The sequence below is a fragment of the Chaetodon auriga genome, chromosome 3 (genome assembly GCF_051107435.1).
Source record: "Chaetodon auriga isolate fChaAug3 chromosome 3, fChaAug3.hap1, whole genome shotgun sequence".
NCBI lineage: Eukaryota > Metazoa > Chordata > Actinopteri > Chaetodontiformes > Chaetodontidae > Chaetodon > Chaetodon auriga.
In genome coordinates this window covers 6,098,562-6,120,124 of record NC_135076.1, presented here as the reverse complement: position 1 = coordinate 6,120,124, position 21,563 = coordinate 6,098,562, and the positions used below count along the sequence as shown (strand labels likewise).

General features: G+C 43.9%; 2 protein-coding genes across 2 annotated transcripts in view; both read left to right on the top strand.

Moving 5' to 3' along the window:
* The first annotated feature begins 256 nt into the window (after positions 1 to 256).
* On the top strand, positions 257 to 8,364 carry naprt (nicotinate phosphoribosyltransferase). Its single transcript, XM_076724236.1, has 13 exons — positions 257 to 643; positions 2,789 to 2,916; positions 3,052 to 3,134; positions 3,933 to 4,063; positions 4,311 to 4,426; positions 5,023 to 5,219; positions 5,864 to 6,004; positions 6,087 to 6,171; positions 6,294 to 6,374; positions 6,450 to 6,552; positions 6,911 to 7,068; positions 7,590 to 7,697; positions 7,875 to 8,364. The coding sequence occupies exons 1-13, from the start codon at positions 397 to 399 to the stop codon at positions 7,959 to 7,961; spliced, it is 1,665 nt and encodes a 554-aa protein (XP_076580351.1). The 5' UTR covers positions 257 to 396; the 3' UTR covers positions 7,962 to 8,364.
* A 2,782-nt stretch (positions 8,365 to 11,146) lies between these two features.
* The window catches only part of LOC143316510 (1-phosphatidylinositol 4,5-bisphosphate phosphodiesterase gamma-1-like), a 30,400-nt gene continuing 19,983 nt past the window's right edge, over positions 11,147 to 21,563 (top strand). Inside the window, exon 1 of the mRNA XM_076724233.1 lies at positions 11,147 to 12,454. Within this exon, the coding sequence (XP_076580348.1) occupies positions 12,184 to 12,454 (271 nt within the window). The 5' untranslated portion in view covers positions 11,147 to 12,183. The remainder of the gene's footprint in view (positions 12,455 to 21,563) is intronic.

The following is a 21,563-nucleotide window of genomic DNA, read 5'->3' as shown; positions in this document are numbered from 1 at the left end:
CACTTATTACATCATTGGCCCTCTGCCCAAAAGTCACAAGGCCATGTGGATAACTGTCCCTGGACAGTACTTCTAATGCTTTTCTGAAGTGGCGACCAACATAAACTTCAGTCAGCCAGGAGAGATGCGATTATGAATAACACGCAGTCTAATAAACCGTTTGCTCAGTGGAGAATGTGGATGTGAGCTGCAGCGTGGTCTGGTCTGTACACATGCCTCTGTGTGTATGTGTGTGTGTGTGTGTGTGTGTGTGTGTGTGTGTGTGTGGGTGGAGGGGGGCAGGTCAGCTTCCGATCTGCTCCAGCCTTAATAGATGAAGGAGTCGGTGGAGCTTAGTAAAACTGCAAGTCCCAGAGATCTCGGCATCAGTGAACTTGGAACCAGCGCTTGAATAACATGGCAGCGCCGGGCAGCAACACATGCGGGGTTATGGAGCGCTCTGTCCGGGAGCGGGTCCCCCCGCTGCTGACGGACCTGTACCAGTTCACCATGGCGTACGCGTACTGGCGGGCCGGCCGACACCAGGAGCCCGCCGTGTTCGAACTCTTCTTCAGGGACAATCCGTTCGGCGGCGGCTTCTCGCTCTTCGCTGGACTGCAGGACTGCCTGCTGTTCCTGCGCAGCTTTCGCCTCACGGACGACGGTGAGGGAGTCGACGTGGACTCAGTTATCTCTATTATGAGTGTTTAATCAGCTGCGAACGGCCGAATCTCATGAATGACATGTGAGTGTTCATCAGGTGGGCTCGACACTGTCGTCCTCCAAAGGGGTTTTACGCGTCAGTGGTGTTTGCGCAATACTACACCGTGTGAGTGTGAAAACGTGAATGTCGATGGCGAATTTCAGTGAACTTTGCCATTTAGCTCCGAAACTCAGCACACAAGAATAACCCACAGCCCCCTGAGTGCTGAAGGAGCCGCACGACTTATTGCGTAATGCGCAAAGTTTAATGAAACGCGGTTTGCAGCAAGTCTGCGCCGGATAAACGCGCAAGTTTAACTTCCTACAGATGCAAATCGAGGAGAATTACGTATTCAACATAATTCTGAAAGGCTGTCTTTCATAGCTGCTGTGACGTTATGACGGATGAGAACTTGAAGTACTTTGCAGTGACACCTGAGTAACGACGATTTTCAATCCTAATTCAAATACTCGAGTACAAGTAAATTTGGTGAAGTTGAAAAGATATTTACAGATTCGAACTTGCCGGATCAATAACTGATCATCGAGACTTTGTTAAAACACAAACGACACTTCTTTCAAACCTTAATAAGGTAGACAATGAGCCATAACCTGATTTTATTCAAAACCAGCCGACATAAATTCCTCGATTTCTATGATCAGGCGGCTGAGACGAGTGAGCAGGGACCGTCTAAGTGCAAACCCGAAAAGAAATACTCATACACAGAAAAGCTTTTGCACAATTTGGAGAATTTTTCTACAGAAAAATATTGGGGATTTGAATTTCGTTGAATTTTCATAAGGTTACCAATAGAAAATGTCATTGCTGCCTCATGGTCACTGCCTTTATGCCAATTAAATGAAGGATGCATCGGGTGATTAAGTCATTAGCCAATCAGCATCATCTTTCAATTAAGCTGCAGTAATTTTATTTCAGTCAGCAAAACCACTATGATGGGGAAAGAAATCTTCCAATACTTAATGTCTCTGGAGCCCCTTGAAAATTTGCCTCAATTCCAAACTGGCAACTGTAGCTTTAGGTAATGGGCCACCTTTTCTTACTTTAAAAACAGTTGACCAACTCAAGAGTTAAAAAAGGAAACAGAGCTCAGAGGAAAGACTTATGGGCAGTGGCTGGCGGAATGGGTGCTCACAATAGAAACAGACATACAGGTTGTTCCACAGAAATCAGGTTTAAAGCCTCCTTGGGGTGCAGAATCTTTGACACTGGTACCACGCAGGATGTTTTCCACCGCTGTGGCAGTCTGCTCAGCTTCAGGCTCAGGTTGAACCAGCTATCCTGCACCACTGGTCTGCACAGGACTTGAGAAACCTTGAGCTGATGCCATCCGGACCGACAGCCTCTCTCGCCTTAATCCTCCCCCTTGTGGGCTGTGTGCTGGAGGTTGTGGGTGGGGGATAGAGCATTTAACAGGAAATGCAGTGGACATACATGGTGACTGTGAGGTGGAATGTGTAGGATGGGGCGTGTCGTGGGGGTGGGGCAAAACACAGGGACTGCAGGCAATGGGGGTTGCAGCAGGGAGGATTGGACGGGAGGAGGGTGGATGACTGATCAAATCTATTGCAGGAAAGATTCAGGTCATTCACCCCCTTACGGTCCCCCACAGAATGGGAGTTGGGTTCCTTTCTTGCCAGAGAAGGTTTTAAGGCCCCTTCAGACCCTTACTGATGTTGTTCCTGCGCCTCCATCTTCCTCCTCTGGCTGTTTTTTCCCTCTCTGACACTCCTCAGCTCCTTCTGCACATTCCACAGCTACTCTTTATTTTCTGACCTAATGACCCTGCCTTTTTCCTTGAGGAGAGCCGTCACGTCAGGACTAATCCAGGGTTTGTTGTTAGATAAACATCATACAGTCCTAGTGGGTACAGCATTCTCCACGCAGAAGCTGATGCAGTCTGTTCTACAGTTTGTAGGACTGTCAAAGTCTCACACACTGTGTGACGTCAAAATAAAAGAGGGAGGGAGGACACGTGGAGCACATGTGCTTGTGTAAGAGCACATGTGTTGTAGGATGAAGGATGCCCTCTGTTGTTGGCCACTAGTGTTCCAGCTGTTGTGTTAACGTTGTGTTTTATGGATCCAGATGTAGAGTTCCTGCGCTCCGTCCTGCCCTCCACCACCGACCCTGCATTCTTCCAGTTCCTGCGAGGCCTGGACTGCTCCGGTGTCACACTCCGCTCCATTCCAGAGGGCACGGGGGTGTTTGGCAGGGTGAGCTGCCGGGCTGAAGGTCAAAGGTCACATACAGGGTCTGCTGGGAGTAACCTGTGCTGCAGGTTAATTGTAAATGAGGATTGGTCTTTTGAAGTAAAATACAGGTTGATGACATGTGTGTAAAAACTGCAGGTGCCACTGATAGAGGTGGCGGGTCCGCTGGCTGTGGTTCAACTGCTGGAGACCAGTTTACTGTGTCTGGTTAACTATGCCAGGTAACAACCAGCCAACACTCACACATGCACACACATGCAGGGAAAAAGAATGAATTGGTCTGTACCTGTATGAGTTAATGGGGATTTTGGGGATCAACAGTCAACTATTAACATACATATGCTTGTATATTTGTAAAGCTGCAAACAGTATATTATATATAACTGATACCAACCTACTATGATATGAAACAGACAAACTCAGCAAATCCTCACATTTGAGAATTATTGTCAAGATTTTCGTCCCTTGGTTGACTAATCAGTGAATTGAGGAATCGTTTCAGTGATCTGTACTTGGTACTGAGTATTTGTTTTGACTTTAGTACCCTCTTTAGTAAACTCTGCTCGCTTCACCCTTTGCAAACACATTTTTTTTGCAGAAGTCTACTTGAGATTCAGAACTATCTGAACACATTAGATATAAAGTTGAATTATGAGGAAATGTGCATAAAATGATGCACAAGATGTTTTGAATATTTGTATATCACAGAATGGAGCAGCCTTGAAATACATCAATGTTTGCATTGTTTCACTCAAGTATCATAAACTGCAGCAAGAAGCTATAATAGATATAACACTATTGTAAAAAAAAAAGTGTTTATATCTACATATGAAGAAACTCAAAAGCAAGTGCAGAGGGAGCCCTAGAGGTTAACGAATGAGGGGAATTCAGGTTTTTCTTTTTTTTTTCTTTTTTTTCAAAATGAAATACCAATTAAAGCCATGCTGTATTTCACATTGGCTTCAATACTCTCTAAAAGTCCTAAAACAGCCTGTCTCTGATCTGTTTCTCTTTGTCAGTCTGGTGTGTAGTAACGCTGCCCGCTTCCGCCTGGCGGCCGGCCCCAAGAGGAAGCTGCTGGAGATGGGCCTCAGGAGGGCTCAGGGGCCAGATGGAGGACTCACCGCCTCACGATACACATTCATTGGAGGTGAATGTCATGTGCTCTGTTAAACATGTTCTGTTCTGACACTCAGTTTGTCTAAATTCTGTACAGATTTTCTCCACCCTGTGGTGGTGTTAGTGTCAAGTAGCTGCAAATACAAATAGCCTTTGATAAACAAACAACTGAACAAGAGCCAACAGATGATTTGCAGCAAATTCGTTTTCTATAAATGGGCTTTAATCAGGCTGAGTGTGTCCAGAGTGACAGACTGACACTAGAATCTGCCTTCCAGGGTTTGATCTCTCCAGTAACGTTCAGGCTGGTTTCCTGTTTGGGATCCCAGTTGCAGGAACCATGGCGCACTCGTATGTCACTTCCTTTACCTCCCTGGATGAGGTCTGGCCACAAGTGAGTATATGTTCCCTCCTCCAGTCTCCTTAAAGGACCATACCACAGCTTTGCACATTTTTAACTCATTAACTTCGAATTGTGATCGCTCACATTATTATCGGTCATTATCCAAAGCATACCATAAGTTTGTGGGTTGATTTCATCCATCGCAGTGAACAACATACCGCCTGTATTTCTGTGTCAGTTATGTTGTCATGCTATTGTTGGAGAATGGGACAAACCACTGCAGAGAGTTAGGTCCAGTTTCCAGCAGCAATACCTGTGCAGCTGTGCAGCCCAATAAACATTATTCATTGAAATTCTGTCCTTGTGGCTGCTGTGAGTGGTTGTGGCACCTGCACACAGGGTGCTGGGATTTCGGGGCTTGAATGAACCTGTTGTCTACATACAGTGTAAGTGGTGTAATATGCACTCATCATAAGGTTTAGTCATTACTGTGACATGAGGCTATAGCTGATACTGATAGCCATCATTTTGGACAAGTCCGACACACTCGTTTTTCAATGACACCATTTGTTAGAGCTCTTCAGTGCTAGTTGTGGACAGAGTTAGTCATTGTAAGTAAGTTGTCCCTGTTTCCTGTGTCCACTCAGACTCTTGCGCCGGTGGACAGCGGCCTTGATCCGGTTGACTTCATTTCGCTGACAAAGGGCTGGTTGGGTCGTGTGTGTGAGCTTCTGGGAGCGGAGCCTGGGAAGATCCATGAGGGCGAGTTGGCTGCCTTTTTGTCCTACGCTATCGCCTACCCCCAGAACTTCCTCCCGGTGATTGACAGCTACAGTGTTGGCTGGTAACTAGTGATGTTGTGTTTGATACTGAAGATGCTTGTCAAACATCTGCCTGACCCAAATCTTTTGTAGCCACTTGACTCCACTGTCTACTAGAAAAACTAGCTTTCACAAGGTTCCCAGTAGACAATGTATATAAAGTGATTAAAATTAGCTCCAGATTTACCAGCTCCAGCATTTATGTGATGAACACATTAATGCATCAATAATTACAATCTAATAAAATAATATACATTTTTCTTCATAATAAGTAAGTGTATTTTGGTGCTAATACGTATTATTTTCACATTGTGATATTTCTACTTTACTTTGGTAAATTATCTGAGTACTTCTGCCACCGCTGTACTTCAGTGGCAGCACATGATCTTCAGGATTTTGCTGCACTGAATTATTTTACCAGCAGGTGTCGCTGCTGTATGCTGAGTAAAATCAGGTTTGGAATAACGTTCTTCAGAGCACCTCATTTGACCAACACTTCAGATAACTGCGCTGATGCTTTTCACAATGTCCAAGGAGTGTTTTCATGTTCAGTTTTTAATGCATGTAATGACTGCTGTGCAGTGTTATATGTGTTTTTAATCATCACATAACTTCATTAATATTATATGCATTGTATGATGGAATGTGTGTGTGTGTCTGAATTCAGTAGTGGCCTGTTGAACTTCTGCGCCGTGGCATTGGCGCTGTGTGAGCTGGGCTACAGGCCTGTCGGGACTCGTCTGGACAGCGGGGACCTCCACAGGCAGTCCATTGATGTCCGTCGTGCCTTCAGACTCTGCAGTGAGCAGTGAGTGAGGTGCCGTGCTGTATGTGTGCATCTGTATGTCTAACTCTTCCAGACGTCTGAATCTTCTCTCTCGTCTCTGTAGTTTCTCCATCTCTGCCTTTGATTCACTGATCATTGTCGGGACCAATAACATCTCAGAGGAAAGCATGGCAGAGCTCAACAGTAAGGTAATTTGGCTGGACATGTGGATGGTTTATGATGAACAAGAGCTCATTTTATTGTCTGTGATCTTTGCTGCCTTCAGGCTTCTTTCTCTTTCCCCGTCATGTTCTGTATATCGTTGTTTCAGGAGAATGAGGTCGATGTGGTTGGTGTTGGAACACATCTGGTCACCTGCACGAAACAGCCCTCGCTGGGCTGTGTGTATAAGGTAACAGCTAAAGCAAAAGTGCACATAACTGTCTCTCCAAATGGGCCCAAATGTTAACATTTGTATTCGTGTTAGCTAGTGGAGGTGAAGGGGAAGCCCAAGATGAAGATCAGTGAGGATCCACAAAAGAGCACTGTCCCCGGGAGGAAAGATGTCTACAGGCTAGTAGACGCTGAGGGTGAGGATTCATCTCCACTGCGTACTCATTTACAGTATTCCTCTTTGTGTTTTTCTGCCACCATCTTACTACTACTTACATCTTACTTTAGTTTTTGGCTGCTGTTGTAGCCGCACATTGACAGAGACCGACAGCTTCCATTACAGAGTCTGTAGCCTTCCCTTTAATATCTCCGTGCGTATTAGGCCACTGTTGGCAATACTACAGTTCAATGAGCAGGTCTGCTTTATGGCAATGTTAGTTTGTGTATGATCTTTGCATCAAAGACAAAAAGTACCTTGAGCTTCATTTGCTGGATTCATTTGCTGCTGGATTGCTGCTGTGCTGTAAACGTCCTCCCATTCTTCTCCCCTTGCAGGCCATCCGTTTCTGGACCTCGTGTGTCTCGCTGTGGAGTCTCCTCCAGAGGCAGGAGTCTCTCTGTGCTGTCACCCTCTGGGATGTGATAACTCCGCTATCTCTGTCACTCCAGCTCAAGTCATCTGTCTTCGCCAGGAAGTCTTTATCAATGGACAGGTGAGGAAAGACAGAAATCCTGACAACATAACCCTCATTAGTAGCTTGTTTGCTTTCCATCATCACAGTCGTGCTTTTGGGTGATCATGTGAGCTAAGTCGCTAATAACTGGTCTGGAAATCTGTATTAGGAGTGCATGAGCACCCCTGTGGACACCCTAGATATACTGACAGCAGCAGCAGACACTCTGGACTTCATGGGGAGGACACATCCATAAAATCTGTGTTCTCTCTCTGCACTTTTACCATAAACCACATCTGAAAGCATCAAGTTCAAGGATGTTATTTGAGGGTTTTACAAAGGCATTAAATACACACGCAAGTCCACAGCATGTGTTATAACAGTAAATCACAGTTAATAAAATAACATCAATTATATCCATTATACTGCTTTTAAAACCATATTGTATATTGTATACATTGTTTATCAGAAAGTATGTGTTGGAAGGCATTGAGCAGTACAAATACTGCTGGACCGTGTTGGAGTTTAGTCTTTCTGAACGTTTCTCCCACTCTTTCTAGGTCACACACCCTCTGTGCAGCGCTGCAGAAACTAGAGCAAAGGTCCAGAGCTCCCTCCAGACTCTGCACCCTCGACATAAGAGGCTGAAGGAGCCAGACTCTTACACTGTGAGTTTCACACACACACACACACATACACACACACACACACACACACACACAAAGACAAAATCTGCATTCAAATCTGTGCTGGATACATAACAGTTCTGACACAAGCCAGATGTCACAAGCTGTACTATATGTGCAGATTTTTTTCTTCTTATCTACGACGTTCTCTCCCACCAGGTGGCGCTGTCAGAGAAACTCCATAACCTGGTCACGGAGATTCGAAGAGGAGGCTCAAACAACAGCAACTTTCTCTTAGCCAACTAGGAGTCATCTCCTGTTTTTTTTGTCTTTTTATTTCATAAGTGCCTCACACGTAAAGTACATTTGTTAAACCTGGTGCAAATGTCCTCAGTATTACAGTGTTAACACAATACTCTCCAAACAGGAATACACCGATGTGTTGTACACTGTGCCATTCAAACCTCATGTCTATAAAACAGTTACTTTACAGAGAGTTTTGTACTTTTGAAAGTCCAGCAGGGCAGATGGAAGTGAATGAAACCAGCAGTCATGTCATGACATGACAGCATGTCAACTTCATAGTGTTTTTCGGCTGGAAGCTGTTGGTGAACAATATATTTTATTACACAAACCTATATTATACAACAGTTAATAGTCAATGTAATGTTTTCAAGTAACATTTGATCTCAGAAACATTGATTTGACCAAAAAAAAATTAAAAAAATCTTAATTCAAGATTCACTTTTTAGCTTTTTGAAGAGATTTCAACCATATCTTGCAGCGGTCTTCAGCAAAGACATGATAATAGATCTGTTCAAGTTGAAGTAAAAGCTTAAACTCAACAGGATCGACTGAGGGAGGCTGCAAACTATGGTTGAAATCAACTGAAAAAGCCAGTAAGAAGACCTTGAGCTGAGATTTTAGGTTTGAGGTTTTCATATGTCAGTACCTTTTGTGAATGTTGGGGTAAGAAAGGCTGATATTTTCAATTCAGGGTTGGTTGAAACACACAAAGTTTACAAGTTTTCACTCTTCAGTCATGTAAGATGCATTAATCAGCTGTTTTCGGCGAACAGGCTCCGATAAACTCGCTGTGCCGCACCAAACCACAGACAGACAGAGTTAGCAACTAGCTTTGGTAAACACAGTGGAGCATTTAGAGTCAGATATTTATGGTGTTGGTGGAGACCAAACCAGAGCAAAAAGAGAGTGAACGTTGGCTTAGATTCATCAGGTGGACACAAACACGACTCCAGTGGGATGATGGATGTGGCAATAGGCTGTTCTTTGCTAACACAATAGCCAGAACTACTTCATAATATGGCACCTCTTTTGAGCTTTTCTGACCTTTGTGACCAAAAAATGGATCAATGTAGCTTTGATTTTTAGCCATGATTTTGTATTTTTGATCAATTTTTACACCTGAAATAACACGACAATTGAAGGTTACCAGTGCCTTTTTGTGGGTGTTTTCAGATTTGTCAGGTTTGTCTTTAAAGCCACCACTACTGGAAACTGTGGTAATGCAAGCTGCTACACAACTACACTCATTCATCTCACAGTTGTCCTACTGTTCTTCAAACAAAACATCTGAATCATGTGTAACTTCTACAGGCAGTGGCCAAGTGTCATGCTATCATTTTATGGTTCACGTGTCACAGGTGCATTTTGTGTCACTGGAAACTGTTCATGTACGGGCTATTAAAGGCAACTGCAGGGGACAAACATCCTGATGGTGCTCTGTTGTTCTGTGGATGATTCTCACTCTTGTTCTGCTCTTCGGTGACTGACAGAAGAATTACACACAGCTCTTCATCACCTCTCCACTCTGTCATGACAACTCTTTTCTGCAACACTCTCCGCCCTCCTGCCTCTCCGCCACAATACATGTGAGCCGTGTTACTGTGGATTCTGATTGGCTGCCTGCTGACCACTGGCCATACACCCAGCAGACATATGGAGCTGATTAGACATGGAGAGGCTGTGATGTCATCCATGTGACTGTCTCATCTCGCGCTGGTCAACACTTGGTGAATCTGACACTCAGAGAGTTGATGGTGGTCCTGGTGCAGCCTCACAGCAGATGTGGTTTTCTGCTCATTACTTGTCATGGAGTGTTTTCACAGTGAGTGAAACAATATAAGTAACACAATATAATTATACTCAACACATGACTGAACAGTTTACCAATTGTATTTTTTAAGATGCATGCGATCCTCATCTGCAAAGCCACTATATCTGTTAAAATAAATATAGTGGGGCAAAGGGGCAATGTTTAGAACAAAGAATAAAAAAAATGGGGCAATGAATCATTATTTTCATTTTCACTTTATCCATAGGTCAATAGTTTGGGTTAATAAACTGTTTAATCTATAATATGATTTTTAAAAAGCGCATTTCAAGATCTCAGAGTGAAAATGATAACTTCAAATTCCTTAATGTGGTTGAACAACAGTACAAAGCCCCAGAAATGTTTAATTTCAAAAACATTTATAAAAGTGATAAACTGCATGCAACTTTGTATTTGCAAAGCTGGAAATATCTTTTTTGGACTTTTTGCTTGATACAGAAAACAACTAAATGATTATCAGTTCATTTTCTGTCCATCAACTAATGGTTTCTGGACCATAATATGTCACTCTGAAATGTCGTCAACATACAACATCATAATTGTACTTCAGCACAACACTTGAGTAATTGTGCTTAGTTACTTTCCACCATGTAAGTCTCCTACTTCATATTTAAGTGATTATGTAATAATGTCCAAGGAGAGATCCCTCCTCCAGGAGTGAGTTTGAAACTGTCCTCCTGAGAGAGACAGTTTGACAGCATAGTTTCAGATTTATGTATTCATGTATCCATTGAAGTGTCTTCTGGGATTATTGATAGGTTTGAAAAATTTCATTGAACACTTGTTTTGATATTTCTGCGTCAGACTCGCTTTTTATTTGTCAGGACACAGTTGTTGCTTTTTTTTTTTTTTTTTTTGTTTTAGCAATCATCAAGCTTTCGAAGTTGTTGTGTCTATTCATTGTGAATATTGTTTGAATTATTATCAATTCAGTGTACAATTTCATTCTTGGCATTGGGAACAATAATTAGACAAGATCTTAAGTTTAGATTTTTAAATAATTATTTTGTCTCTATTATTATTATTATTATTATTATTATTATTATTATTATTATTATTATTATTATTACAAATATCTTCTGGAACATCAGTGCTTTCCACACTGAATCACTGTGGGTTGAGGTGACTTGTTGCTGCAGCTGATGACTCGCTGACTTGTGAGTGACCTTTGAAACCTGAACCCCTCTTGACCTGTTGACTCGTCTCGTCGCCCGCTGAGCTGAACGCAGATGTCAGCGCTGGAGAGATCGAACCTGTCTATTCCCTCCTCCATCGCTGCAGATCTCCTGGAGACCCGCGGAGGTCGCTCTGCTCTCTGCCTCCTCTCCTTCCTCCTCTCCGCAGCGACTCTCACTCCACTCCCCTCATCCTCCCTCAGATATATACTACAGCACAGACGGGGGAAAAAAAATCTGATCAAGCTTTTCCGGTCTGCTAGCTCTAATTTCCTCTCAAGACCTCTGGCGTTGGAGCTGAGGGGACGCGAAGGCAGGAGAGAGGCAGAGATCCTGGACGAGGAGCAGCGAGGAGGAACTGGAGAAATTACCGCGTACCACCGCAACCCCGCACGCCTCTGTACGGTGACTCCAACCGGGTGACTGCGTAGGATAATGCATCCAGTCGGCGGTGTAATGTGCCCGGGAACGAGGAGTGTGTGAAGGGAGAGCAGAATGGTTCGGCGGATGGGAACGCACAGGGTTCTCGCCGCGGCCGCTTCGTGCCCTCCCGTCCGCGCGTCGCTCCGTCTCCGTGAAGCCGCCGCAGAGCGCCGGCCGGTACCGTCCTCCTCTCCGCCGCCCTGCTGCACCCACCTCCGGGTATTTGTCCGACTCGTCATTACATAACTCGGTGTCTTTGTCGCTCGCACGGACTTCATTTGCCCAAAGCCAGGAGAGGGACAGCCACCTCTTGTTTTACCGCCCCAGCAGCAGGAGCAGCGAGCGGCAGCAGCAGGCAACGACGCGGCTGGATTGAAAGCCGCTGCTGTCGTGGACTGAAGGTCTCAGCAGGACACATAAAGGGTGGAAACCTGAGTCCAGCGGTGATGAGAGCTCCCTCCGAGTGGATCTCGCTGGTGTGCTGCCAGAAGCATCTGGAAAGGATAACACAGGGATACACTCCCCCTCCAGAGGACCAGAGGATAATTCACATCTCAGACATTTCAGTGTTTCTGCTCTGAAGTCTTTTAGCTTGAGTTTTAATGTGAAAGTGGTTTAATCACAGCGTCTCTTGAAGCCCTTCTTGCGGTGGGTTCTTGACAAGATTTCCTCTTTGCACCGGAGGTTTGGACATGTTGGATAACTGCTGCATTCAGCAAGTGTTTTAAGGACAATCATCCACATCCAGAGAGCAGTACAGATTTCTGTAAGGTTACCTTGTAGCTATGCAGTGAGGATGTGTGCGGCCAGGTTCAGTGGCTGCCTCAATGGCTGTGCCGAGGAGGCTGGTGCTGGTGCCGCGGGGGCTACTGGTCCAGTCATGGCCTCCAGGATGCTGGACTGGACAGAGGCCGGTCCCCGCATCCTTCACAGCCTGGAGATGGGGACAGTGATGACCATCTTCTACCAGAAGAAGTCTCAGCGGCCCGAGAGGAGAACCTTCCAGATAAAACAGGACATGCGACAGATAGTGTGGAGCCGAAACCCTGACAAAATAGAAGGAGAGCGTGAGTATTGCCATAAAAATATGAATTGATCACTGACTGGGGCTACTGGGATCCCCGGGGCCCCTGGGCCTGCGCTCACAGACCCTCACACAGAGCCTCTGTATGAAGTGACTGTTAACATTTCTTGTTGGAAAGTTACAGAACCCTGTTAGAGTCAGAGTCTATCAGCTGTGGTAGGAAGCTTTAGACAGGAGTCAGTCAGCTTCTGTTCATATGTGGGTTGGGAGCTTTTACGGAGAAAAGCAAAGGTATTAACTCCAGTATGACATCCCTGTTGTGTCAGTCACATTCACTTTGTTTTCCCTTCGTCGCATCATTTATTGTCAGTCACAGACTCTGTATCAGAAGATGCTGAAATGAAATGTCAGCTGAGGGTTAAGTATCTGAGAACATGCTGACCAATGCAGACACAGAACACCGGGGACAGTTCCTTTCTCTGCGTGTGCATGTTTTAAAGTGGTGCTTCCCAGCCTTTTGGCCTGCAGTCTGCACTCCCAGCCAGACCAATCTCTACACTTCGTTTTAGTGTTGTGCCAGCGTTTGAGAAATGGCTGCAGTCATGGTGCACTTGCAAAATAGAGTTGGGGGTGTGACTTGTTTTTGTGTGAGGAGGCAAGCCCTGCATTAAGATGGCTAAATTCCCACAAAAGACATCGCCACATAAAACACCAAAAGATGTACTGACTGTAGCCGGATCTTTCTCAAAAATTGCCATTTTCTGTGTAGATTGCTGGCTCTGAGGTTGTTGCTGTTTGGTGATGGGGACTTTGACAACGGTAATAAACAGATAACGGAAGGGGAGCAGCACCACAAACAAAATACCATTGACCCCCATTGTATTAGTGTGACAGCAGACCAGGGGGGACTGACCCTTTACAACATGCTCGCACACTGAGAAACCAACGCTGGATAATGGCACTCAACACTGCGTTCAACCCAAATGTTTCTGTTGCACTGACTGTCAAAAACCGTCATGTACCAAACAGGATGACAGTCTGGTCTTCAGCCTCGTCACCGATTGGATAGTTTCTGATTAAATTCAGAATTTTAGACCGTATGTTGGTTACATAACGTTCTTGCATAGCTGCTTAAGTTTCAATGACATTTTGCATTTAAGAACTTGGTTTTGCAGGAAAACCTGCTTATATTGCTTATTCATGCACAAAGAAAGATATTGTACTAATATTGGTACTGAAACTCAGCATTAACGTTGAAAAATTCAGAGCTGGTTATCTCAAAACCTTGACACCTAAAACCAAATCCATGGCGGTGTATGAGTAGGTTTGTGTTGACTTTTCCTCTGTGTACATAGTATCACTGCCTTTGGCATGTGGAAGGCTGCAGCTCTCGTAGCCTGAGCCGAACTTGCAGCTGAGGTGCTGTCATGGCCTCCTCAGTGGATAGACGCATCACGACCCTGTGACCTCTGCGTCCTCCAGCCTCCCATAACTCTCTAGACAGAAGAGCGTGCATGCTGCTGCCACATGTCCACAGTCCTCGCCCTGCCCTGAGCTTCCTGTCTGTCTGCCTGACTGACTGACTGACTGACTGACTGACTGACTGGCTGTGGGCTGAGGCGACCGGGGCAGCCTGCTGGAGTGGAGTCAAGTGGCAGTGGTGCACTTAAAGCAGCAGGCTGTTGTTGTGCTGTTGAATGTGCCTGTTGAGCACCATGGTGCTTGTCATGGGGTGTGGAGGTTATTGTCTGCGCCCTGGATTTTGTGGCCTGGGGGAGGATTGGTTACAGTGTCTGTTAGCAAAGAGAAAACTTATGGCATTCACAACTGGCATGATAGAGTTTCCTTCTGTCTGCCATGTGTTATTCTGACTTTGTGGTAGTGTACTGTAAAAAAAAAGACTCCTCCTCTGTGAGATAGAAATAGGTTTACTGAGAAATCTGTCAGGTTTGTTTTCCATCATCCTGCTGAAGGTGATTCTTTTTGCCCTAACTTCAGAAAACATGCAAATAGAAGAAAACATCTTCGGCACACACATGGCCAAATGGAGAAACACTGTACTGTTCCCATTATATTCTGTCCAACAACTAAGTCAGCGTAATTGAACAGCCCGTCAAACTCGATATCCACCAACCAGAAAGTGAATGCCCTGCTGCTTCATTGACCATCTTCAGGTATGACAGGTGAAAATGTAGTTCAGTAAAACTGTAACTAACAAAACAGAAATGACTTTGAATGTCTCGTAGCAACCATAACAAAGTTACTGTATGATTCCAACACATCTGATCAGTAAGTGCTAACACTAGCCATCAAGTATTACAGTTGTCACGCAGCATAGTTAATAGCTAGTAAACGTCTAACACTTGGTGTGTAGAAAATGTCTGCAATATCATTTATAGTAAATCTGTCAAACAATCAGAGTGTTTAAAATAAACTTGATCGTTGGCCCATTTGCCAGCACCACTGACAGGTAGTTGACTCTCAGCAGCTTGTTGCTGGATTTGCAGTGCACGTTTTGGTTGATTAGTGAAGATGTTTTCTTTATTTACTTGTGCGTTTTGAAGCTACAGTGCACTGAGTTCTTACGGCCACTGCAGTTTCCTCTTCTTTCCCATCCCCAGTAACCCTATCCCCCCGTCATTCTACGAAAGCCTGGAGATTAATGGCCACTGCACACATGCAGGTGTTGTTTCTGCTCAGGGAGCCTTGTCAATTATTTATCCATGATCATAAACCGCATAAACGGCGCCTTCGCTAATCCAAGGGACAACAATTACAAGTCTGAGCATGCACGAAACCGCAGCGAACACCTACTCCACTCATTCAGACCAAATCTACACAATCCCACGCTGATGAAAACACTGCTTTCACACAAACACACATACGCTTTCATAACCCACAAACGCCCCTTTACAAGCAGCCTCCCCCTGGACAAACCCAGCAGTACATTCCTGGAACTCAGCGGGTCTCTCCTTCACTTTATCTCCCACAGCTCTATCTCTCAGCCACATACTTTTTTTCCCTCCTCCTCGTCCTCCTCCTCCTCTCTCGCCTCTCCATTTTCCTCCTCCAGCTGTCCTCTCCCACTTTCCTCCCCCCACACACCCACCTAAACTCCCTTCTCATTTTCTCTGACCTCCCATTTCACTTTCTCACTCTACTTTCTTTCACTTACTTTTTCCAATTGCAAGGTCATTCATCTGATACTTTGGTCTTTTGTTCTCAGAAATCATATTTATCGAAGTGACCCCTTAACTCTGTCCCCTCTTAACTTCCCCATCTCTCCCGCTTTTTCTTCCTTTGTTCTTGCCTGATACTTTTTTCCTACTGTTTGCATTCAAGTAAAGTTTCTCCCTCAGTTTTGCTACACACACTCTTGAAATCAGTGTTTTTCTTTGAGATGAGCGCTTTTGGCAAACAGTGGAGGTATTAAATCCTGAGGCACAGGAAGTGTGGGGTTATCAGGGAGTGTCTCGTTTCCTGTCTTAGATTGAAGAGCTGGCTGGCTGCAGGAAAACAAAAGGTCCAGCATCTTGAGACATGGACCACAAATGAGGCGCTGGATGCCTGAGATACTGGTGTGCACCAATAAGGAGTAATTTAAAGCACAATTAGGGTTAACCAAAGCTTGATTTAACTTGGCTGAAAATGTTGAAAGCATATCGAGTTTTTAAAATAACTTGAAATAAACCCCAGTTTTGTGGAACACAATTTTTATTTACAGAAAAGTTAGATATCATAGTAATACTTAAGGTACATATTTCTATCCACTGTCAAAATGGACAGGAGGAAATGAATACTGACGAGAACATGCAAGCAGCTATGCTGAATAATGATAGTTATAATAAAGTTAGCCACTTAGCAATAGTCTTCATCTTCTTCTTAAAGGACCATACCAAAAGAGTTGGTATGTCGTAGCCTGTTCACTACAAAGCATATCCAGATAACCATTTTGCAAACTACAGTGCAATTCAATTATCAGTTTTAATCAATTTGACTTCCAGCATATCAACTCCTCTGAAAAACACATCATCACTACTGTACTGCTTCTGTCTGTATGATGAATCTGATGTGTTCAGGCTTCAACTGACATAAAAACACGACATGTGATGTATTCCATGAATGAAACAAGTCTGCCTTTTCAACCATTAAGGCCCGGTAAAGGGAAGACTGTCATACCTTGTACACACAATTATCTGCAGTGTCCAATACACAGAGAGAGAACAGTCATTATTCACAGGACTGCAACAGGTGACTTGTCAGGGAATTTAAATGAACATGGAGGTGATAGAAGAAATTAACAGCACTGTCATTTTCTCTGGAGATAAAGTGTCAGATTTTCGTATTGTCCAGAATGAAAATGAATGGAAACCAATGGATGCCCAAAGCAGGGGTCAAAGTACACCCAGAAATCTAAAAAGAAAAACGTGTCTAGCACACATTTGAAAGAGGTGAATGTAAAGCGTATCCTCTTATATGATAGATGGTCTTTAAAAGGCCACATCGCTCTTGCAATTAGTGAATAAAAAATGACAGCCCTCATACAGGTTTACACTCAGTCCTGATTGTTGAAACTCTGTCAGCCTCTGCTCTGAACCCCTGCTGTTTAGTAGCAGCTTTATCTCTCAGCTTTTCAATAAATATCCCACCTATCCATTCCTTCATAACCTTCCCTCTAGCCTGCATTTCATTCTCGTCTCCCATCCTTTGCCTCCCTGTAATTTATAATCTCCAAGTCGACTTCTGCCATCTGGTAGGAAGTGATGTCACCAGCTCTACCAGGAACAGTTTGTTTCACTGGAAGCGCACTGCAATTATCTATGGCTGGTGGTTTCAGGTCAGCGGTGTACACAGCTCGTGGTGCGTTCACGAACTCCTCGGTTCAGACAGTGCCTGTGCAGCACAGAGGCGGCAGAAAAGGTCATGACCGTCTTTTCAGATGATGAAACACAATAATGGAGCATCCCAGAAGTAAGGCAAGGCAAGGCAAATTTATTTGTATAGCACAATTCAAAGTGCTTTACAGAAGCATAAAAATACATTAAAATCATACATTTCAAAGAAAGAAAGAAAGAAAGAAAGAAAGAAAGAAAAGAGATTAGAAGAGAATTACACTGTGTTTTCTTTGCTGTTTTATTTCTATGAGACTGTTGATAGTATCTATAGGAGTTTATACTCTGATGTATCTCCAGTTGGCCCAGTGTGTGACTTCCTTCACCTCTTCCTCATGTTATGTTCATCAAAGTTTACATCAGACCGAAACAGTTGTGTGTGTATGTCTTTATCACAACCATGTTTACAGCCTGGACCAGGATTAAAAGCCACAGTGGGAGGAATCGTGGTGTGTGTGTGCGTGTGTGTGTTGTGGAGTGGGGCAGGCAGGGTGTGTGTTAACGCAGTCATGGTGAGTGAAGTGTGACATTTGGCGAGCTGTGCATCTGTTTGCATGATTGTCCAACGTCCAGACTAAATGACAGGAAATAATAAAGGGAAAGACCAGAGAAGAACAAATACCAGGTTTCAGGGTATTTTGTAATAGTTTGGGAGGAAAAGGAGTCAACTTTGACTATGAGGCACTGTACAAGCACAATGAAAAGCTTTATTATGACTGATACCAATGTCAAACCTGATTTTTCAGGACCAATACTAAAACCAAACTGTTTAATAAGCATGAACATGAAAGAACCGCAGTGTAAAACTGCCAGAATGAATGAGCTTCAAGGTTCATTCTTGCCCTTGAAAACAGCAGCTTGACAAAACAAATTCTGAGTGCAGTTTTCTTCATGAGGCTACAAAATTAGAAAAGTTAGATCTGGAAATATCCGATCAAAATCTGAGGAAACAAAAATTAGTAGTTGGCAGTTTTGAAACCTCCATGCTGCTCATGCTCTCAGGTACACAGGCAGAGTCGAGATTAGAGGCTGTAATGGCTAATAAATCATTTACCAAAGCCCAATAGATCAGTTATAATCCATTAATAAGAACACCCTTTGGCTTGCCAGGTTGTAAAACATCTCTCTGGCTGACTTGTGGTTGCAAATGTTAATAGAGTTATTAATAAAGGGACAGAGGTTTCTCGCTTTGCAGTGAGCCAACAGCCAAAGTCAGCAAGTCCTCTGCAGTTGTAAATGTTAAAAAATTTGATAGATTTAGGTCCAGATGCTCTGCAGCTTTTTTCCAGAAGGTTAGTGGTAAAACGTTCTGTTGGAGGGTCCATCTGATGACTTAAAGAATAAGACTGATGTTGTTTTATGTTTTTCTTATTGCCATGCATAGAACATTACTTCCAGCTGACAGCGTAAAGATTTCAGTCTTTGAAAACAGGTTTTGAACTGCTCACTGTAGCTTTTAATAAGAGTTACTCAGACAGGAGGAAATAGTTGGGGACTGTTTTGAGCAGTGGATTAATCTGCATTTGGTGCTCTAGTGAGTGTTTGAGGCTCATTGATGTGTTTTTAATGACAATGGAGCTCTATGGCACAGAGGAGGGAGATACATCAGGCTTTGGATACACACACGGTATTTATTAGTCAGATCAGTTCATTGCTGGTTTTGCTTGTTTTTTAATGGACTTGATTGAGAATAACTGAAAAATATAGAATATAATCAGACTTATCCTTTTACTCATCAGGCAGTAGTTGTGCTGTGTGACAGGAATGAATTGGGTTTTGCAGAATCATTGCAGAATTTGCCTTTCCAAACATCAAAGAGCAGGTCATGTGTGGGTAAGAACTCAGACAGATTCAGATCCAGCTCTGAACCCCCCTCCCACTAAGAGTATGGACACATTTCCATCTGAGGATAACGGCCCTCTCTCTTAATCTTATGCCAAACGTGCTCCCTGTCATCTCCACATGCAGGAGGCTCAGATAGGAACCAGATTTTGCAGCTTGCTTTGGCCGGGTAAAGACCAGCAACAGGCTTGGACTGTTCTTTTCTCTGTGTCCTGTTCTCTACCTGTTGGCCAGAAAAAGTCTGTTCTCTCCACTTTATGTTTGATGGAAACTAGCATCCAGGCTGACAAGACTGACTTTCAGTTCCATTGTGAGTGTGTGTGCTATAGTAGGCCTGTGTTTGGTGTGTGAATGCCACAGCATCCATGAATGCATGTTTATATGTGTGTGTGCACAAGACATCTGTTATGTCAATAAGTTGGGTTTTCTTTGTGGGTGCGTCGACTGCTGCAAGTGTCAAAGCAGAGTCCAGAGTTTACATCATGCTCTGTGGTCAGTCGCCTGACTTGGCCGCGCTGTTAACCCTTCTGGTGCATTAGAAGCTTCCAATAACTGTCCAGTTATGGATTATGTATTAAATGTAGAAGTAGTGGGACAAAACCTGCCACAAGTGCAGATTTGAAGTGTTATTCCAGAAAAAGGCGTGTTAGACAACATCAGAGCTTAAAGTTCATCTCATGGCATCCTATTAAACCCTCAAAACGACATATTTACAAGTCTTTTCCATGAAGAAAGTGCCTTAAAATGGCATACATGTAACTCTCCCTGGCTCTGCCTCCACCCACCCCTCCACCTACCTGCTCATCAAACACACACCTCTGCTTGTTTTCTGCTTTGTTAGCTACTGTACGCCACGCGGTGGCAAGTGGTAATATTGGAGTAATTCAAGCATTCGTGTTCCAACCTGAAACAGATTCCAAAGAAAACCCCACAGTCAGGTGACGTCTTCTGTTTGAGTTGTCATAACGAGTACAGCCATTATTTAATTCTGACTGTAATTATTAAATCTGACTGTTTTTAGTAACGTTTGCCGTAACTTTCAGTCAACACACAACCAAGGGTGGATGTATGATGTCATGTGACTTGGCAGGCTAACACTGGCTAACATTGTCTAGCTCACTATAGATTTGATGGACACAGTCAACAGATAAAACACAAATCACCAACATGTTGACTCGTACTAACTGTTTCCCCACGATAAATGGAAGGAACAGCGTCGGCTTCAATAGAAGTTTAGTGGCATAACTGTAAAATTTTGAATCTGTGTTTGTGAGACTGTCATTGGTCCACTGCAGTTCCAAGGTGGCAATGCTCAGCCACATCTTTGAATAAAAAGTATCCCAATACGATGGAAAACCGCAGAGGCACACATCACTAGAGATGCAGTTGGGCAGGTTGTGCCGCTTGAGTGGTTTACAGCAATGACAAGCTGCTGGCTGAATGACGGCTGTGTTCCAATAAATCAGCTCCTCCTCAAGTGGCATGATTGAGACTGACAGGACACTGAGTTCAGTGGGCTCGGCTTGACATGCAGTGACTGATAACACACACACACACACACACACACACACACACACACACACAGATAGATAGATAGATGGATAGAGTATTAGTATGTTAGCATCGATACTGTGACCATGTTAGCCTGCTGTGGTTAGCATTTAGCACAAAGCAGCACTTTGCAGAGCTGCTACGTCTCCAGACTCTCATCCAGTTAGAGAAGAGTCTCTGAGGCTTCTGGACATATGTTTCAAACTGTGCTGATCTTGTGTAATGTACATCCATGTGTTTTAAAGAGGGGCGGCTGCGGCTCAGGAGAGTGGCCGTCCACCTTTCAGAAGGTCGGTGGTTTGATCCCTGGCCTCGGCAGCCCACATGCCGAAGTATCCTTGGGCAAGATACTGAACCCCAAAACTGCCCCGGTGGCCATCGGTGTGTGTGTGTGTGTGTGTGTGTGTGTGTGTGTGTGTGTGTGTGTGTGTGTGTGTGTGTGTGTATGTACGTCGCTTTGGATGAAAGCGTCTGCCAAATGACTAATTGTAATTGTGATTGTAAAGATTGCTTTGTGTTTATTTTTCAGAAAAACAGGTTCAGCTCTGTGACTTTAATAAAATGGTAATGCACGAGAGGTGCAAACTAAAGTTAGGGAAATGCAGACTCAACATGTTTATTTAGTAAAATTAACCCAAATTAGTCCTTAAAAACCCTCATCATCAATCAAAGAGCAGACTGAGCTTCAGCTTAAGCAGCATTTTTAGGGCTTTACTTCACTTTTAGGGATCAGATTCATTGCTTTTTACCTCTTTTAGAGACCTATTCTATCAAAGCATTAAGGGACTTCTCAGCTGTCAGGTTGAGAGCATCTTTCTCCTCAGAAATGTGAAGTAAAAGTTTGCCTTCCGCTGCTAAAAACCTCTG

What these genes read in the sequence shown, in the direction of transcription:
- naprt (XM_076724236.1), top strand. Translation starts at nt 397, where the DNA reads ATGGCAGCGCCGGGCAGCAACACATGCGGGGTTATGGAGCGCTCTGTC. An exon ending in TGTCTGGTTAACTATGCCAG is followed by an intron (nt 3,135 to 3,932) that starts GTAACAACCAGC and finishes TCTCTTTGTCAG; the next exon opens with TCTGGTGTGTAGTAACGCTG. An exon ending in ACGATACACATTCATTGGAG is followed by an intron (nt 4,064 to 4,310) that starts GTGAATGTCATG and finishes TCTGCCTTCCAG; the next exon opens with GGTTTGATCTCTCCAGTAAC.